We start from the raw sequence: 23052 nt of genomic DNA, 5'->3' as shown, positions 1-23052 counted from the left end.
GCCACAATCCAGGATGCACAAGGCAAACGTTCTGTAAACATCTGAGTCTTTTGCAAGCACAACACATCTTTAGTCCACTGTACTATTGCATTTATTTTTTAAAGTATAAGTCCCACTTTACAGTTTTTATAAAGTAGGAAAATACTTTTAAAATTCTACTTCGGTATAAAGATAGCCTTTATCTAACATAATACCATCCAAATACTTCTAAAAGTTCTATCTGCTATAGAAAACTTGCTCAATTTTGGAATAGTTTGACATGGAAGTTAACAATGATTTATAAATGGAATACACATGATTTATTATACAATAGGACACCTCAATTTTTAAATTGGTTAATCTCATTTTTTGAACCTCCTGTTTCCCCTACCTCCCTGACCATTTTCCTCCATAATTTTCTTCCGCATCAAAAGATTTAGAAGCTAATATAAAGTTTCAAATATGGTAAATGATTTGGTTAGTTTAAATATTCTGACCAATCTGAGGACAGAAAATATTACTCAAAGCTTCAAATAATTACTAAAGATAAATTATATACTGAATTGTTCTTTCTTCAGGTAATAAGTAGGGAGGATAAGATATTCTTGGAAAAAGTGAAAAAATATTTTTGGATAAAATGAAAATTGTCTCAAGGGTTAATTGTATTTCTATAGTCTCATATCTATATCTAGTAGCTAACAGTTCAAACATCTTGTTAGAGGAATTCAAAACAAAGCTTTTAGAAGATTAGATTTATTATAAAAGTCTATAAAAATCCTTCTTCTCTTACCTGACTTCACTAAAATATATGTTTTTATATTTCCCTTGAATATGGATATATATTAAATATGATGACTACACAAACACTGAAAAAAAACAATTAAATATTTCAACTCAAGCTAAGCTTTGGATAATCAAGATAATCAGAAAAAAAAAAATTTAATCCTTTATTCTACTTGGTCCCAGCAAATTACTAGATGAAAAGTTCAGTACTTTCAGGGTATAACAGAAAAGCAGACTGTAAGGAAAAATGTCTTAGAGCGTCATAAATCTTTACTTATAATTTCTAAAAAAGCCCTTATGATCAGCTGATAAAATTATATATAAATACATATTGATATTAACTAATTTCCTCCTATTAGGATATTTCAAAGTTAAGAAAAAAACCAGGAACTGCTTTCTATTAATCAACTTTGCGGATAGATGACTAGCAGATGTAAACATAGATCTCAGATGTTTACAGAAATCAAACAAGCAAAAGCAGCTTCCACAGTTACCATGTCCAACAGGGAGGAAGGCTATAGAAAATGTTTGTTGACTCTCCCAAGTTCTTAATATTTCATTAAGGTACAGTTTCAAAAATATATTTGAAAAGCCTTTTCTCTGTATTTCTATAGTAAGTATATAGGTTGCAATTAAAATGTAAAAAATTACAGATGCCTGTAAAGGGATCAAATGAACCCAAAGTACCTCCTTCGTCTACTATGAAAAGTTAGATTCCAAGTAACCACAAAATTTCAGTAGATGTCTAATGCATAATGCAGAATAAACAACTGCATTCTGACTGGCAACAGGAAAGTGCTGGTAAAAATTTAGTTGGGTTTGTAAAATACCAGCTACTTGGCTGTCAAACAGTACAGTGGGAGATTAAAAAAAAGTAACCAAAAAAGAAAAAAATCAACCTCCCTAGCCCAAAACAAACATTATCCTCAAAAAGAACGAAAGAAAAATAAATAGTATTATGGCTATCTTTTATGTTTTTCAAAAACAAGATACCTGCTCTATACTAATAGAGTAATTATTTTCATGGAAGAGTTTTTTTTTATTTTTTTTATAGAACCTTAATGAGGCATAGTTTAGTTATATAACTAAAGCTAGCCAACCAAGTTCTATGCCAACCTCCTAAGTCTCACACACAAAATAATTAAATAACCGCAAGCTAAGACAAAATGACTTTCCCAGAAACAAGTCAGAAAAAGTACAAGCAAGGGGTGAAATGGAATACTAAGGAAGGTGTTGATACCTGTAGCTTGATGGTAAGTTTTAACAACAACCAACAGCAATAAAAAGAAGCCAAAGCAACTTTATAGTAATCAAATTTCTACAGCAGCTAGAGCATATTAATGAAAATATGGAATGAAAATATTTAAAACGTTCCAAAGTAATGAGGACTTCATTTGACCATGCTAATTTCCTTCCATTACAGCTCTATGCTGAAATCACTTGTTCTTCTTGAAGCTGGGTAGAGAGCCTGGTTTTCAGGTCATTTCTGTACTTCTTTATATGGTCAGATTATTTGTGCTCCTATGGATGGTTTTTAACTGAATTTGAAATGTAACCAAAAATTAAATTTAAACCAGGTTTTTGGGCATCCAAAAATAGTGACCTCATTTAAATTATAATACAGTTCATGACAAAACAAAGCTGAGAGCAAATTAAAAATGGGACTTGGTAATTCATTCTTGGGAATACAGTAATAAGGAAATGGATACACAAGTTTCCCCCCCTCCTCGCCCCATTAAGTATTTAAAACAACTAATTAGCTCACCCAGGTCATTCCATAGCTCAAATGTATTTAGAAGTAATTTAAGTAAACAGTAAAATATCATTTTGAAGTCAAAACCAAACACAGATTGGTTTTTCATACGCTTGCAAAATCTTGGAAACAATGAACAAGATAAACAGGGGCTTATTAGATTTGAGGAACCCAGTCATTCTACCAAATGGCCTTGGAACTTCCTTATAGCAGGATCAGATTTCCATAAGGAGAACTTGGAGAAGGGCATCACTGTCCCAGGCTCACCCTTAGCTGACTCTTACTCTCCCCCATTTCCCACCATGGTGCCTAAGCTGCTGGAAGTCAGTGGCAGGGTTTTCTACTCAAATAGAACAAACCCAACAAATTCTCAGGAACCAGGCTGGCTGTGTAACTGGCCACTAGGAGGACAGAGAGGGATCCTTGCTATGCATTCTGGGCATCAGCATCTATATAGCACCCCAAGGGCTGTCTGGTGATCAATGGATATGATTACCAGATCACAAATTGGGATGACAGAGACTCATTAAAATCATTTAAAATAAAATGTAAACATAAAAATGCCATTATATTTTAATCTTTTATTCAGTTAGAAAATGACAAAGTACATTAGTTCTTTGGTCAATGAACTGAAATTTTGCAGGGCTGAACATTAATTTAACAGGCACTCCAGTAAGGTTTAATTTCTAACTTTTAGTATCTCATAGCAATTATTTTCTGATATTAACTTTTGTAACGTTTCTTTTTCTCCATGGAAAACTAACAATATACTTTATATTTAAGAGCTACATAAAAACAGTAATAGTTCTATGTGGGACTATATAACTAAGTGCTAGACTCCAACATTTTGACACCTAATTATACATTTAGGAATACTAACAAACAACTAATTGAATGCTAGAATTTGTAAAGGTTCTATTATCACAGGCACAACAATATAAAGTTATCTTTGTGTACTAAAATATTCTTAAGTCTCTACACTTCTATTTTTTCAAATGGCTTTATAGAATATGCTTTAAAAATTAAGCATATAAAACATCACATTTTTCACTTACATGGAAAAAACATCCCTTGCCTTTAACTGTCTAAAGACATTAGGGTTGTTTTATTCCTAGCAACTACTTTCGGCTCTGAATATTATACACTCTGAGAAAGCTTTCCTTAAAATACATTTCATAAAAGTCATTTGCTAAAGTCAACTACTAGAAAATAACGATAGATGAAAGAAAAGTATTAGAAAGACATCGTAGAGAATACAATCTACTTGTTTCCTTGTTTATAGGAAAGTCAAGTGATGTGGTCATGCTTTTAGTAAATAAACTAGAATTGTGGTTTTAACACTCTGCTGACCTGGGATTGTGGTGCTGCTGCTAGAGCTACTGTCATCCACGGGCCCAAAGAAATCAAGGTTCAGAAGAGTGGAACCTCCACTAGCTTGAAATTCAGTGACCGTGTTGGTAGGCAGCCACACAGAAGGTAAGCCAAGGGAGGAGGGGTTATGTGTAAAAAGGGGTAAGACACACACTTGAACATGCAGGTTATAATTAGTAGTCATTACACATTTTTAAATCAACATTAAAACAATGTGTACAGTATTAGTTTTTCATTACTAAGGACATTTCTGAAGTAACAATTTAATTCGATGTACATTTTCTCATGTACAATGTAAATAATTTAACACTTAGTAAGGTTTTAGTTAGGAGTTCAGTTCTTTCAATCAAAACTCGAAGCCATACCAGAAAGACCAAGGGGAAAATATACCCGTTAAAGGGAAACAATACTTTAATCTCAACCCAATATTAAATCACTGTACATGCCCAAATCAATATTTCATGTTAGTAATGTTGGTTTCGAATTAAGGATTTTTAAAAAAGTGACTAAATTGTCAGTTTTAGGACACGCATTAATACATTAACTTAAAATAAAACAACATAATAAGGAATGTCGTAACTGCCCTACCCTGATGTGCAACCTCAAGCTGTACTGTTCCCCTTTAACTCTGAAACAGTAATCAGAAATAGTACACATTTTTAAAGAAGTTGTTTGTTAATAAAAAGCACGATGATTTGACTAAATAAATAAGACACCAGACAACAGCGAAAGGTGCATTCAGGCTTTCCTTCAGCACAGTTATTCAATTGGATGCTTTCCAAATATCCTAGGATCCTCACTCTAAGGCAAAGCTGATATGAATGACAGGTGTTTCAGGCAATGGCTCAAACAACTGATGAAGCATGAGGAATAAGAGTAATTGTATTTTAGGGTCCAATTAAAACTTGTGGTTTCAACACATTGGAAAGCTAGCATTTTGTGTTATTTTAAAGACCCCACATTACTGGAATAAGTTATTCCCTTTTCAGGAATTTCTCTTACAGCCATGAGTAAAACCAATTATTTCTGGAACTACCTACTAGTATTTTGAGATTAAAAAAGGATCAAGAAAATCATTCATTTTCCATTTGCACATAAGTGCTCTATAAAATATTATTAAATCTGAAAACTACTTTGAGTCAATAAATATGAATCTATTTGCACACAGTTTTTGGTTAAATAATTGTGCTTTGTGCTTTAAAGCAGCTTCTAGTCACAAGACTTTGCATCCAAGAAAATCCCATAAATTAAAACTATAGAAACAAACTTCAGGTAAACTGGTCCTATCTAAAATATCATTTAAGCTACCTAGATACTTGTAAAAAATAAAGCAGCTTGTTTTTTGACTTAAGATAAAGAAACTAAAAGTTTAGCTAGCTATTACTACCTATACAGGACATTAACACTGTTAATAATAGTAATGGCTGGTTTCTCGAGCAATTACTATTCAGAAAGAAAGCCTGAATTTCCAAAGATAAGAATAAGAAGTTATGTTCAAACAAAAAAGGAAATCAGCAGAGAGAAGTTTGTCTGAACTTTGTAGCTTTCTTAACTCTAGCTCTGGTGCTAGAGGCTCTACGGAGAGACGTACCATCTAAAGGGTTAGTAAGGCCACTGCTACTCCAGTCAAACTGGACGGGTGGTAGAGACTCCTAGAGTTGAAAACCAAAAAATCAAAATTAATCAGTACAGGTTGTAGCAACGTAAAGAATCCTTAAACACACACACACACACACACACACACACACACACAACTATTATAGCAAGATAATTAGGCAATAAAATACCTAAAGACAAAACTGAATAATTTACAATTTCAGGTTACCTGCATGTATTAACTCAAACTGAAATTGCAAAATTTACAAACAGTACAACTGGCTGACATTAAAAAAAGTTTGTTACCTGAGAAATGGAATTATCTTTACATTTTCAAACAGAAATTTGTAGAATAGTTTTATGACAAGATTTCAATTTATTCTCAAATGATGATTTAAACTATTGGCTTAATTACAATAAAAACACTGAAATATTAAAAGACATCACTGACTTTTTTCACTAATGTGATTATTTTAAAAGACTAGCCACTTAAAACTTCTTAATAGAATAGTATAATGCAATAGAGAAGGTACCACTAATACTGAGGAGATTTGGGTTATTAGAGGCTGAGTAACTATTAAGTAACCAGTTGTATGACCCATGTGGTTAATTTAGTTGGTCTGGTTATATATCAAACAAGAAGGCTCAAAGTCCAAGGTCTCCAGTTCTATACAATTTTCCAAATTACAAAGGAAATTATGGGCCAGTAAATGGGAACTACGTTTAAATTAGAAAAAAAAACAATTAATCAACTTCTCTAATTTAGAAATTACTTACAATATGTATTAGAATTCAATTTTTAAGATAATGTACTAAAAAGTATGCTCAGAATACATTTGCATATTCTAGGTTTTAAAATTTTGTTAACTGACAAATACATAAAGATAAAATGAGCAAATAGTGCATATAAGATGTAAGGCAGTATGAAACATTTTCAAAATGAGCATTGCTTTATTTTAAGAACATTCTTGATGAGAAAAAAATTGTGGTTTTGGGTTTCCTTCTTTTATTTTGGGAGTAGTGTTGACAACATTTACTGAAATAACCTATTAGACTGTTAATATTAACATGTCGTCTCTATTTTTTTTGTATTGCTTTACTATATGCTTTATACTTTATTGTAAGGTAGGTACTATTAAAACGTCATATTCATTTTTTTTCTGTGTAAAGATGTTGTTCCCTGTAGGAAAGGAACATGAATCGGTTATTTTTGAAAGTCTAATATCATGATATTATAATAACAATTGTCTTGAAAACTGGGATACCAATGTTAGGCATATTACTATAAGCATTTATTCTCCTCACCAAATCAGGTCAGGCCTAGAGGTTGCGGGGAGGGTGGATATAAATAAAGCAAAATACTTAGTGGTTGCCAGACATTAGGGATAGTTGTGGGGGTGGGGAGAGGTGAGGATAGCATGGAAGGGACTATTTGTGGTGATGGAAGAGTTCTATATCTCGATTGCAGCTGTGGTTACATGAATCTATCCACGTGACAAAATAACATAGAACTAAACACACATATTGTACAAATGTTATATTATGGTTCTGATATTTCCTATAATTATTTAAGATGCAATCATGAGGGAAACTGGTGAAGGCTATAAGGTACCTCTTCTGTATCATCTTTGCAGCTTCCTGTGAACTACAATTATTTTAACAAAAAATGTTAGTGAAAATCTAGTTTATAACCTATTTGCAAGACTGATAAATAACATTTAGAAAAGATCTTTAGCTGACCTCAAAAACAAGCAAGCAAACAAACAGAAAGCTCTGGGCACTCCAACAGATTCAACTTAATATTATTCTACTTCTAGATGAGTGACACCTTTAGTGTCAACGTCCAACATTGACTGGATGGACATAACCCAGGTTTATGCAGTAACAAAATTTCTGGATAAATGGAGCAAAGTTCTTTCCTTAACATGTTTTACCGAAATGATGTCAAGTAGCTGGATGCTTAGAAATATTTCAGTGATTTGCTACAATTTTAGCTTCTCATAAAGGTGTACAGAATTTTAAAGACATATCCAATATTATAATAATGAGGTGCTAAAACACGAATCAACATTTAGTGGGAATGAGACAGATGAAAAACAGGATACCTACGCAATTATAGCCTAACTAATGGCATTGACAAGGCAATTAAAAGAAAAAGCTGGAATAAAGCATTTTAAAAGAACTTGAAGCAATGTGGTATGAATGATTAGAGACAAAAACACTAAGGAAACAAGGCTGTAAAAAGAGAGAGAAAAAAAAAAAAGGAGACTAGAGACAGGAGACTTGGGTTCTGGTCTTAGGTGTTCCACTGATGTGTGATTTTGGGTATATCACTCAGCCTTTCCAAATATGTTTTCTTACTGTAAAAGGAGAGCACAATGGCAGATAATAATTTTTGCTTTCTTCTAACTTCTAATATTCTAATTCACAACTGAAATAGCCATATCAAGTAGCCTAAGAGAGGAAGTTTGCTAATGCTGACTAGTTGGGTAACTGCTGGCTAGAGCCACAGTTGACTGTACTCAGCAGTGAATAAAGTGTGGTTAAAGTATTGATCCTCCTACGAGGGGAATCAGTAATCACACCATGAATGGTATAACCTTGCAATTCAATGGGTAAAGATTAAAAAACAAAAACAAAAACAAAAAAACCCCCAAAAGAACAAAAGTTGCTGCTTTTACCCATAAGCTGTCTTTTCAGGTAAAAGTATCTTAGAAAAGATACCATTAACAGTTGTTAATAAGTTATTAAATTACTAAACAAGAGGTGCCAATTGTTACAAGATTAATGAGTACAAACTAATTTGGAAGAAAGAATAAAAATTCAGTGGGTACCAAAACTGAGATAGAATAATAGACAGATAGAAAAGCATGCAGTCATGAGAATTATGTTACTATGCTAAGTTTGAAAGCCAATGTTTAGTGTTATCAAAAACAAAAAACTTGATAAAAGAAAGGTTCAGTATATGCTTTTTGAAAAAAAAATCAGGTATTAAACAGGTCTTCTTGGACACATTTTGTTATGCTTTTATAACTAAAGGCTATGGTTGTTTCATCTAAAAATTATGACCAGCATTAAGTCGTAACAGCATTACTGCATGGCCAAAAAGTAAAGTAAAAGCACTATATACATTCATGCCAAAGAACAGTATAATAATAAGAAATATCACTTTATATAAAGAGAGTCTTTACAATGCATTTCAGATGCTTGTTAAATATTTTAACCTGAATCACAAGCATGGAGCCAAGAAAAGATCATATAATTTAGTGATGGAGGTCAGGCATCTCAGCACAAAATTCTGATATACAGGCTGAAATCTGCAGTGTGAGTGTATGTGTATGTTAGAATGAAGACTTACACAGGCTCAGGTCAATTCAGAAATAAGTCTGAATAACATACATTGGGAAATATTATTTTCATTGATTACTACAAAAGCCTAAAAACTAAAGCTAATGGAGGATCACAAACTACAACAAAGAAAATACAGAATAAACTTGTTAATTCAATATTTATGAGTATTTTTAAAAAATATTTTTTAAAAAGAGAAACAAATATATGCACTAATAGCAATAATATTAGATGTTTCTTGAAACACTTTAAAAGGGCAGGACCTTGGTTTACATCATTATTTTATGAAGTATGTTCTTCAAAACACTAGTAATACAGGTATTTTGACTCTTCTCCCATTGTCCCTGCAGAAGAGGGTCTTGTGGCTAAGTAAATTTGAGACATAAAGGGTTATACACTACAAGATTCTTCAGAGTCCAAAATGTGTGTGTTGTAAATCTCCAAGGGTGGTTGCAGGGTATGATGTAAAGTATTTCCCAATCTATCTTCACTCTGGAACCATTCTTTAGTGGAGCATCTCTGGGGATTAGTATTCAATGGAACACACATTTTGGGAAAGGCTGTCCAAACATACATTTTTGTATTAGATATAAATGAAGAAGATATTTAAGTTAAGAAATGACAAACAGAGCAAGGATATGTTGTAGAAATGGTACTGTTCACTTAAAAATATCAATCTTCGAAAAAACAATATTTAACCAGCACTGAATCAGTTTCTGATTTGATGTGGGAAGAGTAATTAAGCAAGCTAAAATGGCTGCTTTTCCCCCAGATAAAAAGAGGGAGGCTTTAATATTAAACATATTAGATTGAAATAAAATTTGTTCTTAAATGTGCCAAGGAGGTAAAGAATAAAAAAGGTAAGACAGCTTTCTTTTTTTCTTAATCCACAGAATGTTTTGTTAAATGTCACATCATTTTCAATTTAACAGTTTTGTTCAAACTCTCAAAACAACAGTTTTTGGTGTAACAAACACGCTTAAATTTTATTACTTTAAAAAATTTTGCAGGCTTCAGAAAAAAGAAAAATAGAATTGAACAGTTGGTATAAATGCAATGTTTCCCATTTTAGGGGAAACCTAGCACTTACCCGATCTGTGTGTCAGTAATTATGATCATACAATGTTTGAGCTGCAAGGGATACTTAGAAATACTTCATTTTATAGATCAAAAGCTCTTCATTTTATAGATCAAAAGACTAAGGCTTGCATAGATTTAAAGGACTTACCCATAACTGCCAGTTCTCAAATTGTGCCTTTCTATTTTTGGAAATTAAGGATAATTTGTTCATTGTATTCCACAGGATATTAGTAAGTAATTGAAATCACGTCTATCATGAAATCAAATTTTTAAAAACTAAAAGTTATATATTAAGGGAAGCAACCGTGCGTGTGGACATATGTGTATAGATATGCATGAACATATCTATACATGCAGATATTTTACCTGGAATTGGTCAGATGTACATGTGTTCATTTCTGGTGACATGGTAGTTGTCTGACCGATAGAAGCAATTTTTTCTGCAGCAGATAGTGGTTTCAATGGTTCCTTGGTGGGTTCTAACATACCCTGAAAAAGGTATATTAGCCATTAATTTTGGGGGGGATATCAACTTTATAAGAAATTTAATCTAGCAGAAAGCAGAAGGGAAAAAAACAGGTCATTTGGAAAGTACTAAGGACAAAAAGAACTATTCTTAAATTTTGTTTAGAGAAAATCTTATAGCACTATAATGGAAAATGTTTTACAATAATATCTTTGGAGCCTAAACTTTATGATGTAAGACCTTGTATTTTATAGAAGACTTGTTTTAAAGTGCTTAGTTATCAATGTCACACAAAAGCAAAAACATAAGTTGGGATGGCGAGAGTGGGGAAGAGGCGAGCACGACAGTGTATTATATCCAGGCCCTAAGAACCCAACACTTTTATGATGCTTCACACATCGAAACTGTGGGAAAGGGCACCCTTCGTATACATCTCACCACGGTGGCGCTTGGAGAAGTGAGAGCTGATTTTAAAACACACCGTGTAATGTGATGATGTCTACATGCTTCAGTGTGAATTTAGTGTTTGATCTTAGCTCCACTATAGGATGAGAGCTTTTATACTTAGTTCTTTGGACTGGCAAGGCAGAGACACAGCCACTTCAGAGGGGAAAATATCCTACATGTTTCATTAGGTGTGTTACAAATACACTTGTGACTCAGAAAAGAAGACAGTCAGGATGGGGATACAAACAATGAAGAAAAAAAAATCAGCATTTTGCATCAACACTTTACCAAACACTAATAATAAAGGGTAATAATCCAGGTTAATGGCCTGAAGAAATGCCAAGCTTCTACGTATTTAAAAATAATACTCGATAAGTTCTTGAATATTTACCAACCAGACCAAATAAAAGCCTTCCTTTTTCAGGATTAAAAAAAGAAAAAAAGAAAAAAAAGAAAAAAGCTGCTAAGTCAATAATGTTAGAATTTGTAAATTTCTAAAAACAAGTTTTCAGGAGAATTCCCCACTCCCCCTTCCCAAATAGGGCATAAGCTAACTAACACAATTTATAGATTCAATTCTTTTATTTATTTATTTTTTTATTTACTGGGGAACAGTGTGTTTTTCCAGGTCCCATCAGCTCCAAGTCAAGTAGTTGTTTCAATCTAGTTGTGGAGGGCGCAGCTCAGTGGCCCATGCGGGGATGGAACCAGCAACCTTGGTGTTACGAGCACTGTGTTCTAATCAACTGAGCAAACCAGCGGCCCCTACAGATTCAGTTCTTATCAATGCTGCATGTGAAAGGCTTTTATCTACCAGCTTGAAAAGGAAAAATAAATTCATGGTCTAACTCAATATCATATACATTACACAGGCTTTCTAGCATGCCCTTATGCGAGAGGCAACACATTTGGCTAACAATTACTCCACTTACCCAACTCTTCTAATGTGAACTATCACTTAAAACAGTGGTTCTCAAGTAGCTCCCAATCAGTACTTTCTGCATCACCTGAGAACTTGTCAGATGTGCAAATTCTAGAGCCCTATCCCAGACCTATTGAATAAGAAGCTCTGGGAGTATTGCCCAGCATTCTGTGTTTTTAACAAGTTTTCCAAGCAATTCTGTTGCACATTAAAGTCTGAGAATCAGTGACTTAAATGATCACTTTAGGTACTATTCTTCCAGATGAGATCAAAAGATACTGAACATCTCATATGTGTAAAGCACCATGGGAAAAATTCAGGTATAATTAAAATTTGAAGCCAGGTATGAAAAAGAGTATGTTTGTAACTATAAGGCATCATTAAAATGGATGAAATGATGCATTCACTAACTCAACTTTGGTATTAAAAGGTTGTAAAATAAAACATAAATATTAGTGTCTAACTCCTCATAAAACTTCAAGAACTGGCTAATGTGCTAAGCCTACACATAAGCATTAAGTAGATTACTGCATGATGAAAACTCCTACAAATCAAATTCACACTTTCTATTCAGAAAGTGACAATAACACCAACAATCTCTAGAATGCTACTCCTTGCGAAAAAAAGAAATACAAATAACCAAAAAGTTAAAGAAATGTTCTGGATTATATTTACCCACAACAGAAAAGAGTAGGGATAATCGAAGTGTTTTGAAAATATAAGATAACCATTTACAAAGGAGCAGAAACTGTAAGAAAGCTCAAGCACAGAAAAGTTTTTGTACAATTCCACAAAACAAAACAAAGCAAAATGGTCCAATTCGATATCAATAATTAGAGCTTATTCATGGAAAAAGTTTGTAGATTATAAAAAGGTCAAGTTTCACAGCAAATTCATTTTCACATGCACATAAAGGGCTATACAATTTAAATTTCATACCAAGCGTTCCTTATTTTTTTTTCTTTCTTTTTAAACATAGTATTTTCCCATTATTTTCAAGTTATTGGTGAAAGAATTTAAAAATATTTTTAGTTTAATAAATAGGGCATTTTTATTCACCAATAACTCAAAGACACACCAAAAAAACCCCACAAACACATCAAACTTTAAACTGTGACTGAATCTTGACAAGGTACAGAATGAAAATTCCTCAGTTATCCTGGACTACCTGGCATATCTGAAAAAAACAAAATTCAACACATTTAAAACATTAATGGGAAAACCAAGAACCAATTATAAGTCCTGGCTCATTTTCATTTACTGTAATTTGGTATTTCCAAGCTTTTATATATATTCATACTCTCAATATTGCATTATTTAAATTGATCACAACTGGATTAAAACAAATGATACATCTAAGCCTACAGATACTTCAGCTTCTTTTTAAAAGCAAGCTTAGAGTACTATGATTACCAGGATAAAAATAATTTTCAATCTAAAACAAAATAGTCTGTAACTAATGGAATGTAGAAAAATGTTCTCAGATCAAAACTCAAAGGGATTTATGATATCAAAAAGGGTTATTACATTTAGTCCCTTAATTTCCCATACTAAATGCCCCTAAAAATACACTTCCCATGTCATGCTATGTAAAATGATTTTACAGAATAAATGCAGCAATGATAAACACACACAGAGACAATTCTGTACTTACCAATCCTGCTGCATACATGGGCACTATAACAGGTTGCTTCTTATTGCCCGTGAAGAGCTACATACATGTGTTAGAGAGAAAGAACATATATTTAGAGAATGCTCTATCATACTGTGAAATACTTTCCAAGATACGCTTGCAATGCTTTGTTATATACATTGTGAATGATAAACTGAAAAAATTGTCAAATTGCCCATATAGGGTTATATTTTTGATTTCCTCGTTCAATTCCTTCATTTTATAGTTAATGAAAAACACTAAAACAACTTTTTCTAAAAATGGGAGATATAGATTGGAGAAAAGTTTACATAGATCTATGTTTAAAAGCTGGCATATTCAAAATACATAAACATTTAAACTAACTAATATTTATTTTTCTGAGGAACTAGATTATCACAGTTTGAACAAAAGTGTAACAGAATTAAAAAACATCCATAGGTTGATTAAATGATTTTCCAAGGTGCCAACAAACTCACAATGTTTCGGGTGTCTATTCCCAAGGAGCACAAAAGCTTCTTGTTGCTATGGGAACCGCCCCACTGATATCTCAAGCCATGTGCGTCATGGATATCCTGTAGCTCGGTCCATACATCCAGCAGTTCCCTGTAAAGGTCACGATGAAGCCACCAACAATGGGTTACACTCAATAGTTTTCAACATGAATTCTACTTTTAATGTGACTGAAATATTATACATTACAATTAATCTTGAGACTAACATGAGTATATAACTATTATCCAAAAGAAATCAAGAGCCAATGTTTATAGTCATTAGAAAAGTAACTAAGTTAAACTCATTTGAAACAATATGCCAGTAATCAAGTAAACATTTAGCTGGTGTTATTTTTTTTAAATATTAAAACAAAAATATTTAAAAGGAGAAAAAAAAAATCAACCCAGCACTCCACCTTCTTATTACAGCCATTTAATATTTGTGTTTTCTCCTTGAGTCTCAATCCACAAAAACAGGGATGCAATTACAGCATATATAATTTTGTATTCTTTTTTCAGAATTTAAACATTTCCTCATCTACATATGTATCTTTTTCAATGGCTGTGTAATGTTCTACTAAGACTGATACCCCAACATTTATTTAGCCAAAATCTTATTATTTTAAATAAGTTGTTTTTACTGTTTGGCTCCTATTGTTAGTAAGGCAAGAGTATCTTTCTGTATTTTATGGCATGTGTTGTTGTTGAGTTGTGTTATTTCCTTAGAATGAATCTATTAGAGTGAGATTTCTGAGTCTAAGAGTGTGAACTATCTGTACATCTAGCAATTAAAAAAAATACATCTAAATGGTTTTAAGCTGGCAAAACATAAACCTTTTTGTTCCCTTCTCTTCCCCAAATGAAATCATCCCCAAATGAAAATCAAGAAGCAAAAACAATCTCCATCATCAATGAAACTGAGAGGTACAAAAGACCCTTAGCTACAAATACTGAGGTCACAAACAGGGACGAAGGAGAGATCTGCAGAGGGAGAGAATGCCCTCTGGGGTGGAGAGTAATGACACGCAAGAGAAAAGTCCAGGAATAACACTGAAATCAAAATTAGAAAATCAATCTAGACCCTCTAAAATCTAATAATGAATAGGTGTTCCGGAAATAAAAGAGACAATAGAGGGAAGGTAACTGTCAATACAAGAGAACTGCCCAATACTGAAGAGCAGAAGTCTTCAGACTGAAAGGGCCTACCTAGTGCTCAGTCCAATGAATGGAAAAAAACTTTTATCAAGATATTTCACTGGGAAATTCTGGAACACCAGCAACAAAAGATCCTAAATTATAAATTTAATGTGAGGATAGAATAAAATAAAATTTTATGTCCTATGTACCTTTTTTCTCAGGAGGCTATTAGAGTATGTGTTCCACCAAAAGGGGATGTAAGTGAAAGGAAATCCCCCAAACAACACATGTTAAAGAGGCGTAGCCTGAATCCATTCCAGACTGGAATAGGAAGAGGAGCACTGCAGGAAAAAATGGAATGGCCAGCCTGATAGGTTTGATCACAAGTAAAATTGTAGTAACAGGCCGTTAGGGAAAGACTTAGAAAATGGAAGAAGAGAGGCAATTATTAAGTCCAGGAAAAAGTTGTACTATAAAGGAAAAAGAGGCTAAGCGGTGAACACTATTTACATGATTATAATAATGAAAATACCAAATAAAAATTTAACCAAAAACTATAAGTATAGTGGGACAATAAAGGGAGAATGGCAGATGTAAGATCTAAGTTTTCATCTATCATACTATGAGGTAAAAAAATAATATGTAAGATTAGAATACCGATTTAAAAATAGAAAAACAAAACAAAACAAAAAAACCCTCAAAAATGGAGAAGCAGGTTTTTAAAAAACAGGTCATTGAGCACAATATGATTTTTAAAGCTTCAACACAATAATGTTTTAGAACCTATATGTTTTAAGATAACCTTATAAATTAGAACAAGTCGAAACTAGCACATACAGATGCTATCTGACAACTGTCTACTACTTACCCACTTTCAGCTAAGGCCTCTCTTGTTTTTACTGGCGAAGTGCTTGTTTCCAGCAAGTGCTTCAGGGAAGTGACTTCCTCTTCAGTATCAGGGACAAATATGGAAGGAAAACACGCTTCGAAAATTCGCTCCAGGCGGTTTAATAAAGCTGTCTGTATCAAAACACCCCCCCAAAATATTTATTTTCATTTCTCTAATTTTAATAATGTCATAATTTTATCACACACACACATACACACACACCCTATCCATTACTATAAGACAGACGGAAACTCAGAAACTACCAGTCAGGCACAGGAAACACTAAGTGAAGAAGCATAACTACTCATAGAACAGCTATTTTAAATGATTAAATAATCATGGTGATAGAGTGGTGACAAACAAATGTGGTTACAAGCCAAGCACCATACCTGGTCCTTTATAAATCTAACCTTTTTTAATTCATTAGAAAATTCTACAAAGAAGAAATTATTACCCAACTGTAAAGTGAGAAAGCAATCTCAAAGTTTGAATAATTTGTCCAAAGCAAAAGCAAAAACAAAAACAAAAACAAGACAGACAGCATTCATATTGTTTTCACCACACTGGGCTGCTTCTTACTACCACTCACATACTCTAGATTTAGGAACAAGGAGATTGGGCGCTTGTAAAAGTCTTACGCTGTTATAGTTGAACAAACCTTTTTCCTGGGTATAAACATTTAAATTTTGAAAGCCTTTCAGAAATATCTCTGCTGCTAACAGAACCAAAGTAGGAAAGAATGTCTCAGTTTTTACTTAGAAATTCCATTTCTCTACTCTTCTATGGTAGATATATATATCTGTATATATATTTGAAGAGAACGCTGCCTTTCCTCCAAGCAAAGCCTACACATTCCCAAGTATTTTCACTAATTAAAACTTGTTAGATTTAGATTAATTTACTTTTGGGGGAGATACTACTAGGTTTATTCTACATATGCAACCTACAACGACATTTATTCCCACTTTCCTAACTGTATTTCAGATACATGTAAAACTGAGTAGCAGTTCCATTTACTACTTAAACATCAAATAGGAATACAAATTGTTAATAAGTTAAAGCTTGTTGGAAGAATAAGTGTATTTCTAAAATGATACCCAGTGGACAAGAAAATGTCACACCATGGTGGTACTTCCTGCAAAGTAACACAAGCAAGTTAATATTCGACTTCTGTTGTTCAGTATAATCAGCAAATAGGAAAATGAAAACCAAAAGCAAAAATGTTCACAAATGTATTTTCCAAACCAAAATCTGTTTTGAAAGCAGTATCAGAGCAAAATACTTAACACTACATAATTAGTCTCAGGGTACTCTTCTGCTATCTCTACAAAAGTTACTCTAACACCTTCATTACAGTCGTGTGTGATATGAGAAAAGCTCTCAGTATCAATTATGAAACCTACAGTAAAGAGTAGACTCAAGATCCCAAGGCTTGTGAAACCTGAGTGTGTCAAGGGGACCTACGCTTACGCACTTCAACAGAGGGAAGGGACCAACCTTACTTTTAAAGGGATCAGATAACCATCTAATTGGAAACATGAGGAGTGGTGGCGTCTCCTGGGCAGGGAAGGTAAACAAAAACTCACATATGACCAAATTTTATTTCTCTGTAAGTTCAAACAGAATCTTTCTGGTATCTTCTTTGTCACCCTTTTAATGGGATAGAAAAAGTATTTATCAAATGAAGAAAGAAATGACCCTAAACCACATTCAATCACGTGGGCAATATTACACATAACTACCAGGTCTTAAGGCACACCAGTGAGCAAATGCTTAAATTAGTGGGATGCACTTGAGGAAATATTTAGAACGTTACATTAACTTAATCACCTCAAATTTTTACTTCTTCCCCAACTTTTTCTCACAAAGAATATATGTTACAGAAATTTAAAAAGAAAGTTCCATATGTCTTTAGGATATTACATTCAATAGCTTAAAATCTTTTGTTGAATGAAATAGACAATTTTTTCTATATAGGACTAGACGGTAAATATTTTCGGCTTTGCAGGCCATCCAGAAACTAATAAATGTGGGTGTGTTCCAATGAAATTTCATTTACTAAAACAGGCAGCAGGGTAGATTTGTCCCGAAGGCCATAGTTTGCCAACCCAAGGTAGAACAATAAATAACAAATAAAGATTCAAATAACCAGAGTCCACTAACTGAACAGTACCTCCCACCACAAGGAGGAACTCTTGAACAAGAAAGCAGCTAAGCTAACAGAACTACCAAAGATTTTGATTACAATTAAATTTCCTCTGACATATTACTTTTAAAAGTACATCGGCTGCCAACTATCCACAAGACCAGTTTTGATGGTAAAAAGGCATCCTCTAAAAGGAGTTTCTTACTACTGTACTATCTTGTTCATGGTAATAAATAATGTTAAAATTCATTTACTACTAGTTAATTACAGTAAGTAAATGGCTGATGTAATCATAACACTTCAATAGAGGACTGTGGACTCAAGTAGCTGAGACTCAGTTTCTAGATTTACAAACTGGAGATTATCAGGGTCTACCCTACGGGGTGGATGATGAATTGAGAGGATTAAATACTTGGCACCTAATGTGTGCTCAAGATGTGGTAACTTTTATCACTGCTATATCATTGTATCATATAGGTGATACATATAGACACAGTGGCCTGTTAGGGAATAAACATGTCAAACTAGGTTCAAATCTCACTAAGGATGTTTCTCTATCATTATTTAGCATTCTAAATCATTATGAAAAAAGTAGTCTCAATTTGTCAATTTCTACTGTATTATAATAGGAAATTAAATAATCCAAATTTTTTGCATCCTCTCCAAAATCCTCTTAAGTTGGAAAAAAAGCACCTCATCACAAAACATCTTTAAGAGCTGCTTATATAAATAAAACCTGTTACTGCTACTCCTTGTGGATTTTAAACTTTGGAAATTGGTGAACCTTTTGATTGACTAATTGGCATTTATAACTTAAATCTTGATCATATTATGAAATACAAAGTGTGCAAACCACACATTAGGTGTGTTTAAGCGTGCTTTACTTCCCAAGATACAAAATAAAGCTCAAAAATATGATGGAATATACTCCAAGTAACTTGGTAAATAGAACAGGTACAAGAATATAACATAATGCTCAGAAGAGAAATTGAACAACCCAGCACAAGAACAGTTTTTCTGGTGACCAAGCAGACAGGTTTCTTTCAAGAAACAGATTTTTCCAAAACATTATAATCAGACATTAAATTATTACAAAATCATTATTTTAAGCATACAATTTGAGCATGAGATAAAAAAAATTCAAAACTGTGATAGTGATAAAAGCTTATTTTTAAAAATTATTAAATAATTTTAACTTTTAAAATACATACAATTTTTCTTCAACACTATGAGCAGAGGACAGTTTAATATGTGCAACCTTAAACCAAATCAGTAATATTAATATCGCATCAAAACCAGAGTCAATAATGTGATATAGTATTTGAACTGTTTGGATTCACTCTGTGTGCATGAGTAAAAATGAACCTTATTTATATTACCCTGATTATATGAACTCTTGTTTCTATGTAGAGTATATGTAGCCAGAATAGGAAATCTCCTCCTGGTTTTGACTAAGTGAGGGCACTACTTAATTTTTTTAACTCATTGTGGCCGATTAACTCAGAAAAGGAAGATGTGAATTGAACAGTAATGTTTATTAACATGTCACAGTACATGTGGACTTATATTAGGTGTAAAATTCCAAAAGATTACATTTGTTGTTTGGAATTAGTGGTCATGTCAGACTGGCTGAGCTCACTTCCCTAGGCAAGTAAGGCAGCATATACAAAGCAGACAATGCCAGTATAACCCAGTCCAGGAAGTGAGGGCCTAGCTTCAGGAAAAGATCACAAGATTTTCTCTGAAACACAGCTGGAAACTGCAAAAGCCTGTTATGGTGGATTATGGTTTTTATTTAACACTTACACAGAGCCTACCACATGCCAGGATGCTTTACAAATATTAGTTCATTTAAGCATCATAGCAACTACATGAGGGAAGTAACAATATTATTACCCCCATTTTCTAGATGAGAAAAAGGGAGCACTAAGAGGTTAAGATAACTTGCCCATGGTCACATGAACATTACATGAGACTGAATCCTAACCTAGGAAGTACACAGCTTCAGTCTGTGCTCTTAACCATTATATTATGTTGTCATCAGAGCAGTTCTAAATTCAATTTATAAAAATTACAGGAGCTTTGAGGGCAGGGACAATATGTCTTATCTTGAATCTCCAGTACCTAGGTTTCTACACATAGTTGATACAGGAATGTTAACTGTTTCAACGTGCAATAGATTTTTTTTAAAAAGCACTTCAATTTTATTTAAGACTGCAGGGGGCATATTTGTTCTATTTACAAAAGTAAATCTTACTGTAAGCCATCTAAATCATTTTTGTACACAGGTTGGATATATTTGGGTAATTATAAATGTATAAATAGTAATAGCTGAATGCCTTTATATACTAGGTACTATGTTTGATGCTCTACATATATTATTTGATAAATCTTCTTTAAAAAACCCCAGAAAGATAAGTATTTTTGTTTCCATGTTACAGATAGACACTAAAGCTCAAGGAGATAAAGGTAACTAAGCAGGCAGATGTTGGTGTGATGCACAGCAAGGATTTGATCCAAAGCCTGACTCCAAAGCCTACTTGCTTTCTTTTCACCAAATCAAAAAGTGGTAAAACCACTTTTTGTGGTCTTTCAAACATTTCTAGCCATTAGATAAGGGATTGAACTGTTAATTGCTGAGGTGATGACTACACTTAAGCAAATTGTTTCATCTAACACTATAATTCATAGTTTCAACCAAACAAATGTGTAAATTTCTACTAAAGAGTCAGTGCTGTACTCTAAATTAATGTGAGGGTAACAAATAAGTGCATACACACTTGGCACAGTAAATATTTAAATGAAGTTAGAAAAAATATTAACTAAATAAAATAATATTCACACCAATTACTTGAATTTTAAATGCCTTTGATTCCAAAGTCAAAGAGGAAAAATAGTCATCAGTTCTCCATTGAATTTAGAATTAGGAAACTGGTGACTGAAGAGCTGAATAACAGTTTATGTAACTCAGTCATATCCTTCAATTCGTACATGTCTCAAATTCTAAGCCTGGCAAACAGCAGCACATTTAGCTATTAAACATTTTAAGAACTGGAGGTTCTGATAAATGTAGGGTTGAAAGTCAAATACTCTTTAAGGCAAATGCCAGACTGCCTTTTGATTTTCTCTATTTGTGTCCTGTGCTAGGAAGCCAAAGGAGGAGGTCTGCTACTCGCACAGAAGAGCACTTATGCTCAGAAGAGTCCCTACCTGTCAAAATTATTCTGAGAATGGAAACTAGTTCAAAGCAGAAGCTTTGGACTTATAATAGTATAATGGGTGAGTATCATAGCCAGAAGTAGGAGTACTCCGACACAAATTCTCATTACCTCTCTATTACTTTCTGCTATTCACTGAAAATTCCAGTTGGGAACACTATTTCTTGCACTTTTGAAGACCATTTTCCGAGAAGACCATTTTCCAGTGTCATTTCTGAGATTATTCATTAAAAGTTAACATTTATTGAGCACTTATTATGTGCAAGACACTGTGCTAAGCACCTTCACAAGCACAATTTTATCTTCATGATAAGTTTTGAAGTAAGTACTTTTATTATTCTTTAAATCTGATGTTCAGGGAAGTGGCTAATGCAAGTTAGTGCTGAAATATGAACTGGAACCTAGCAGTGGTTGGTACTCCAGGGCCTTGCTTGTAAGCCTACACTATACCCAGGACCAACTTACTCAGTAGGCACAGGGCATAGGGCCTACGATAACTTTAGGGGTTCATGAAAATGTTTTAATATCTAATATCAGCATACTCATCTTTATACCAATTTGTAAGATAAAATTTTAAATATCTTTTATGGGGAACGGGTTCACAAAAGTCCTATGTGGCCTTGTCTATACTACTCCCTAAAGGTATACTGGTTTTTTTATAGCACTTCTCATTTCAAAGTATCTGTTTTCCTATCAGAGTACTTACTATCTTGAATGTCTTTATATTTTTATTTTTTTCAAACCAGGGAGGATTTCTGGGAAGGCAAAAACAATTAACTACTCAATGTCTTCATTTATCAATGGGGACAAAGCATCATGAATTTCATTTAGACTCATTCTCAGTTCTATCATATCTCTCTTTGCCTGTCATATCTCTGCCTGAGGTTGAAGGAAGAAAGCCCTGGGGTATATAAGCAGCCATTTTCATTTTACCCACTTGTGCAAATAAATCATGTTATCTAATGCAGAGCTTCCCAACTAGTATGTCTCAGTCACAAATATGTTACAAGTTTTCCAAAAATCTTGAAAGCTATATATAGACATGGTGTTGTTGCCTCTTGTGATGGTTGATTTTAGGTGTCACCCTGACTGGGCCGTAAGATGCCTAGATAATTGGTTAAACATTATTCTGGGGATGACTGTGAAGGTGTTTCTGGATGAGATTAACATTTGAATTGGTAGATTGAATAAGCAGATGGTCTTTCTTAATATGAGTGGGCCTCAACTAATCACTGAAGACAGCTTGCAGAGTGCAGATCTTGGGACTTCTCAGCCTCACATAAGCCAATTTCTTATAGTCATCTCCCACCCCCATTCCATCCATCCATCATCCTCCTGGTTCTGTTTCTCTGGAGTCTCATTCAGCTTTCCAAAGGTGTAAGATCAGCACTTAGGGTCCTAGACTCTGGTTCTTATGCCACTCAAATGTATATCTCCTTTGAAGTACCTTGTATTTAAGGTAATTCCTAGAATTTTTTCAACATATTTCTAGTTAGTTTTCCTTTCTTCCTTAGGAACAGAAGCTGATTATTGTCAATAGTTTTAATATTGATAGCATTAGGTCTGGCTCTAAGTGGAAGTTTAGAAGAAACATAAAATCCACCGGGTAATTTATTCTTCCATTTAAGCGGATACCTTATGCCTCACCACCATTAAATATTAAGTAAGATATCAAGTACAACCTACAATTGTACACTTATCAATCCCCAATTTCAAGCTATATAAGAGTAACAAACTGTAATATTCACCATGCTCTAAAAAGATGCTTTGGC

General features: G+C 33.4%; 1 protein-coding gene across 5 annotated transcripts in view; it reads right to left on the bottom strand.

Moving 5' to 3' along the window:
- The window catches only part of AFTPH (aftiphilin), a 51266-nt gene that overhangs the window by 7676 nt on the left and 20538 nt on the right, over positions 1-23052 (bottom strand). For 2 of the 5 annotated variants that reach the window (XM_019635394.1, XM_019635401.1), the window contains exons 3-8: positions 15896-16047; positions 13876-14002; positions 13400-13456; positions 10277-10399; positions 5478-5538; positions 3866-3949 (exon numbers count right to left, since the gene is read on the bottom strand). In XM_019635394.1, coding sequence (XP_019490939.1) covers positions 3866-3949; positions 5478-5538; positions 10277-10399; positions 13400-13456; positions 13876-14002; positions 15896-16047 — 604 coding nt within the window. The remainder of the gene's footprint in view (positions 1-3865; positions 3950-5477; positions 5539-10276; positions 10400-13399; positions 13457-13875; positions 14003-15895; positions 16048-23052) is intronic. The other 3 variants (XM_019635418.1, XM_019635410.1, XM_019635427.1) reach the window with 2 other exon arrangements.

The sequence above is a fragment of the Hipposideros armiger genome, unplaced genomic scaffold (assembly GCF_001890085.2).
Source record: "Hipposideros armiger isolate ML-2016 unplaced genomic scaffold, ASM189008v1 scaffold_2, whole genome shotgun sequence".
Taxonomy (NCBI): domain Eukaryota; kingdom Metazoa; phylum Chordata; class Mammalia; order Chiroptera; family Hipposideridae; genus Hipposideros; species Hipposideros armiger.
Note: the sequence above shows the minus strand (reverse complement) of the source record. Positions and strands in the feature narration are given on the sequence as shown.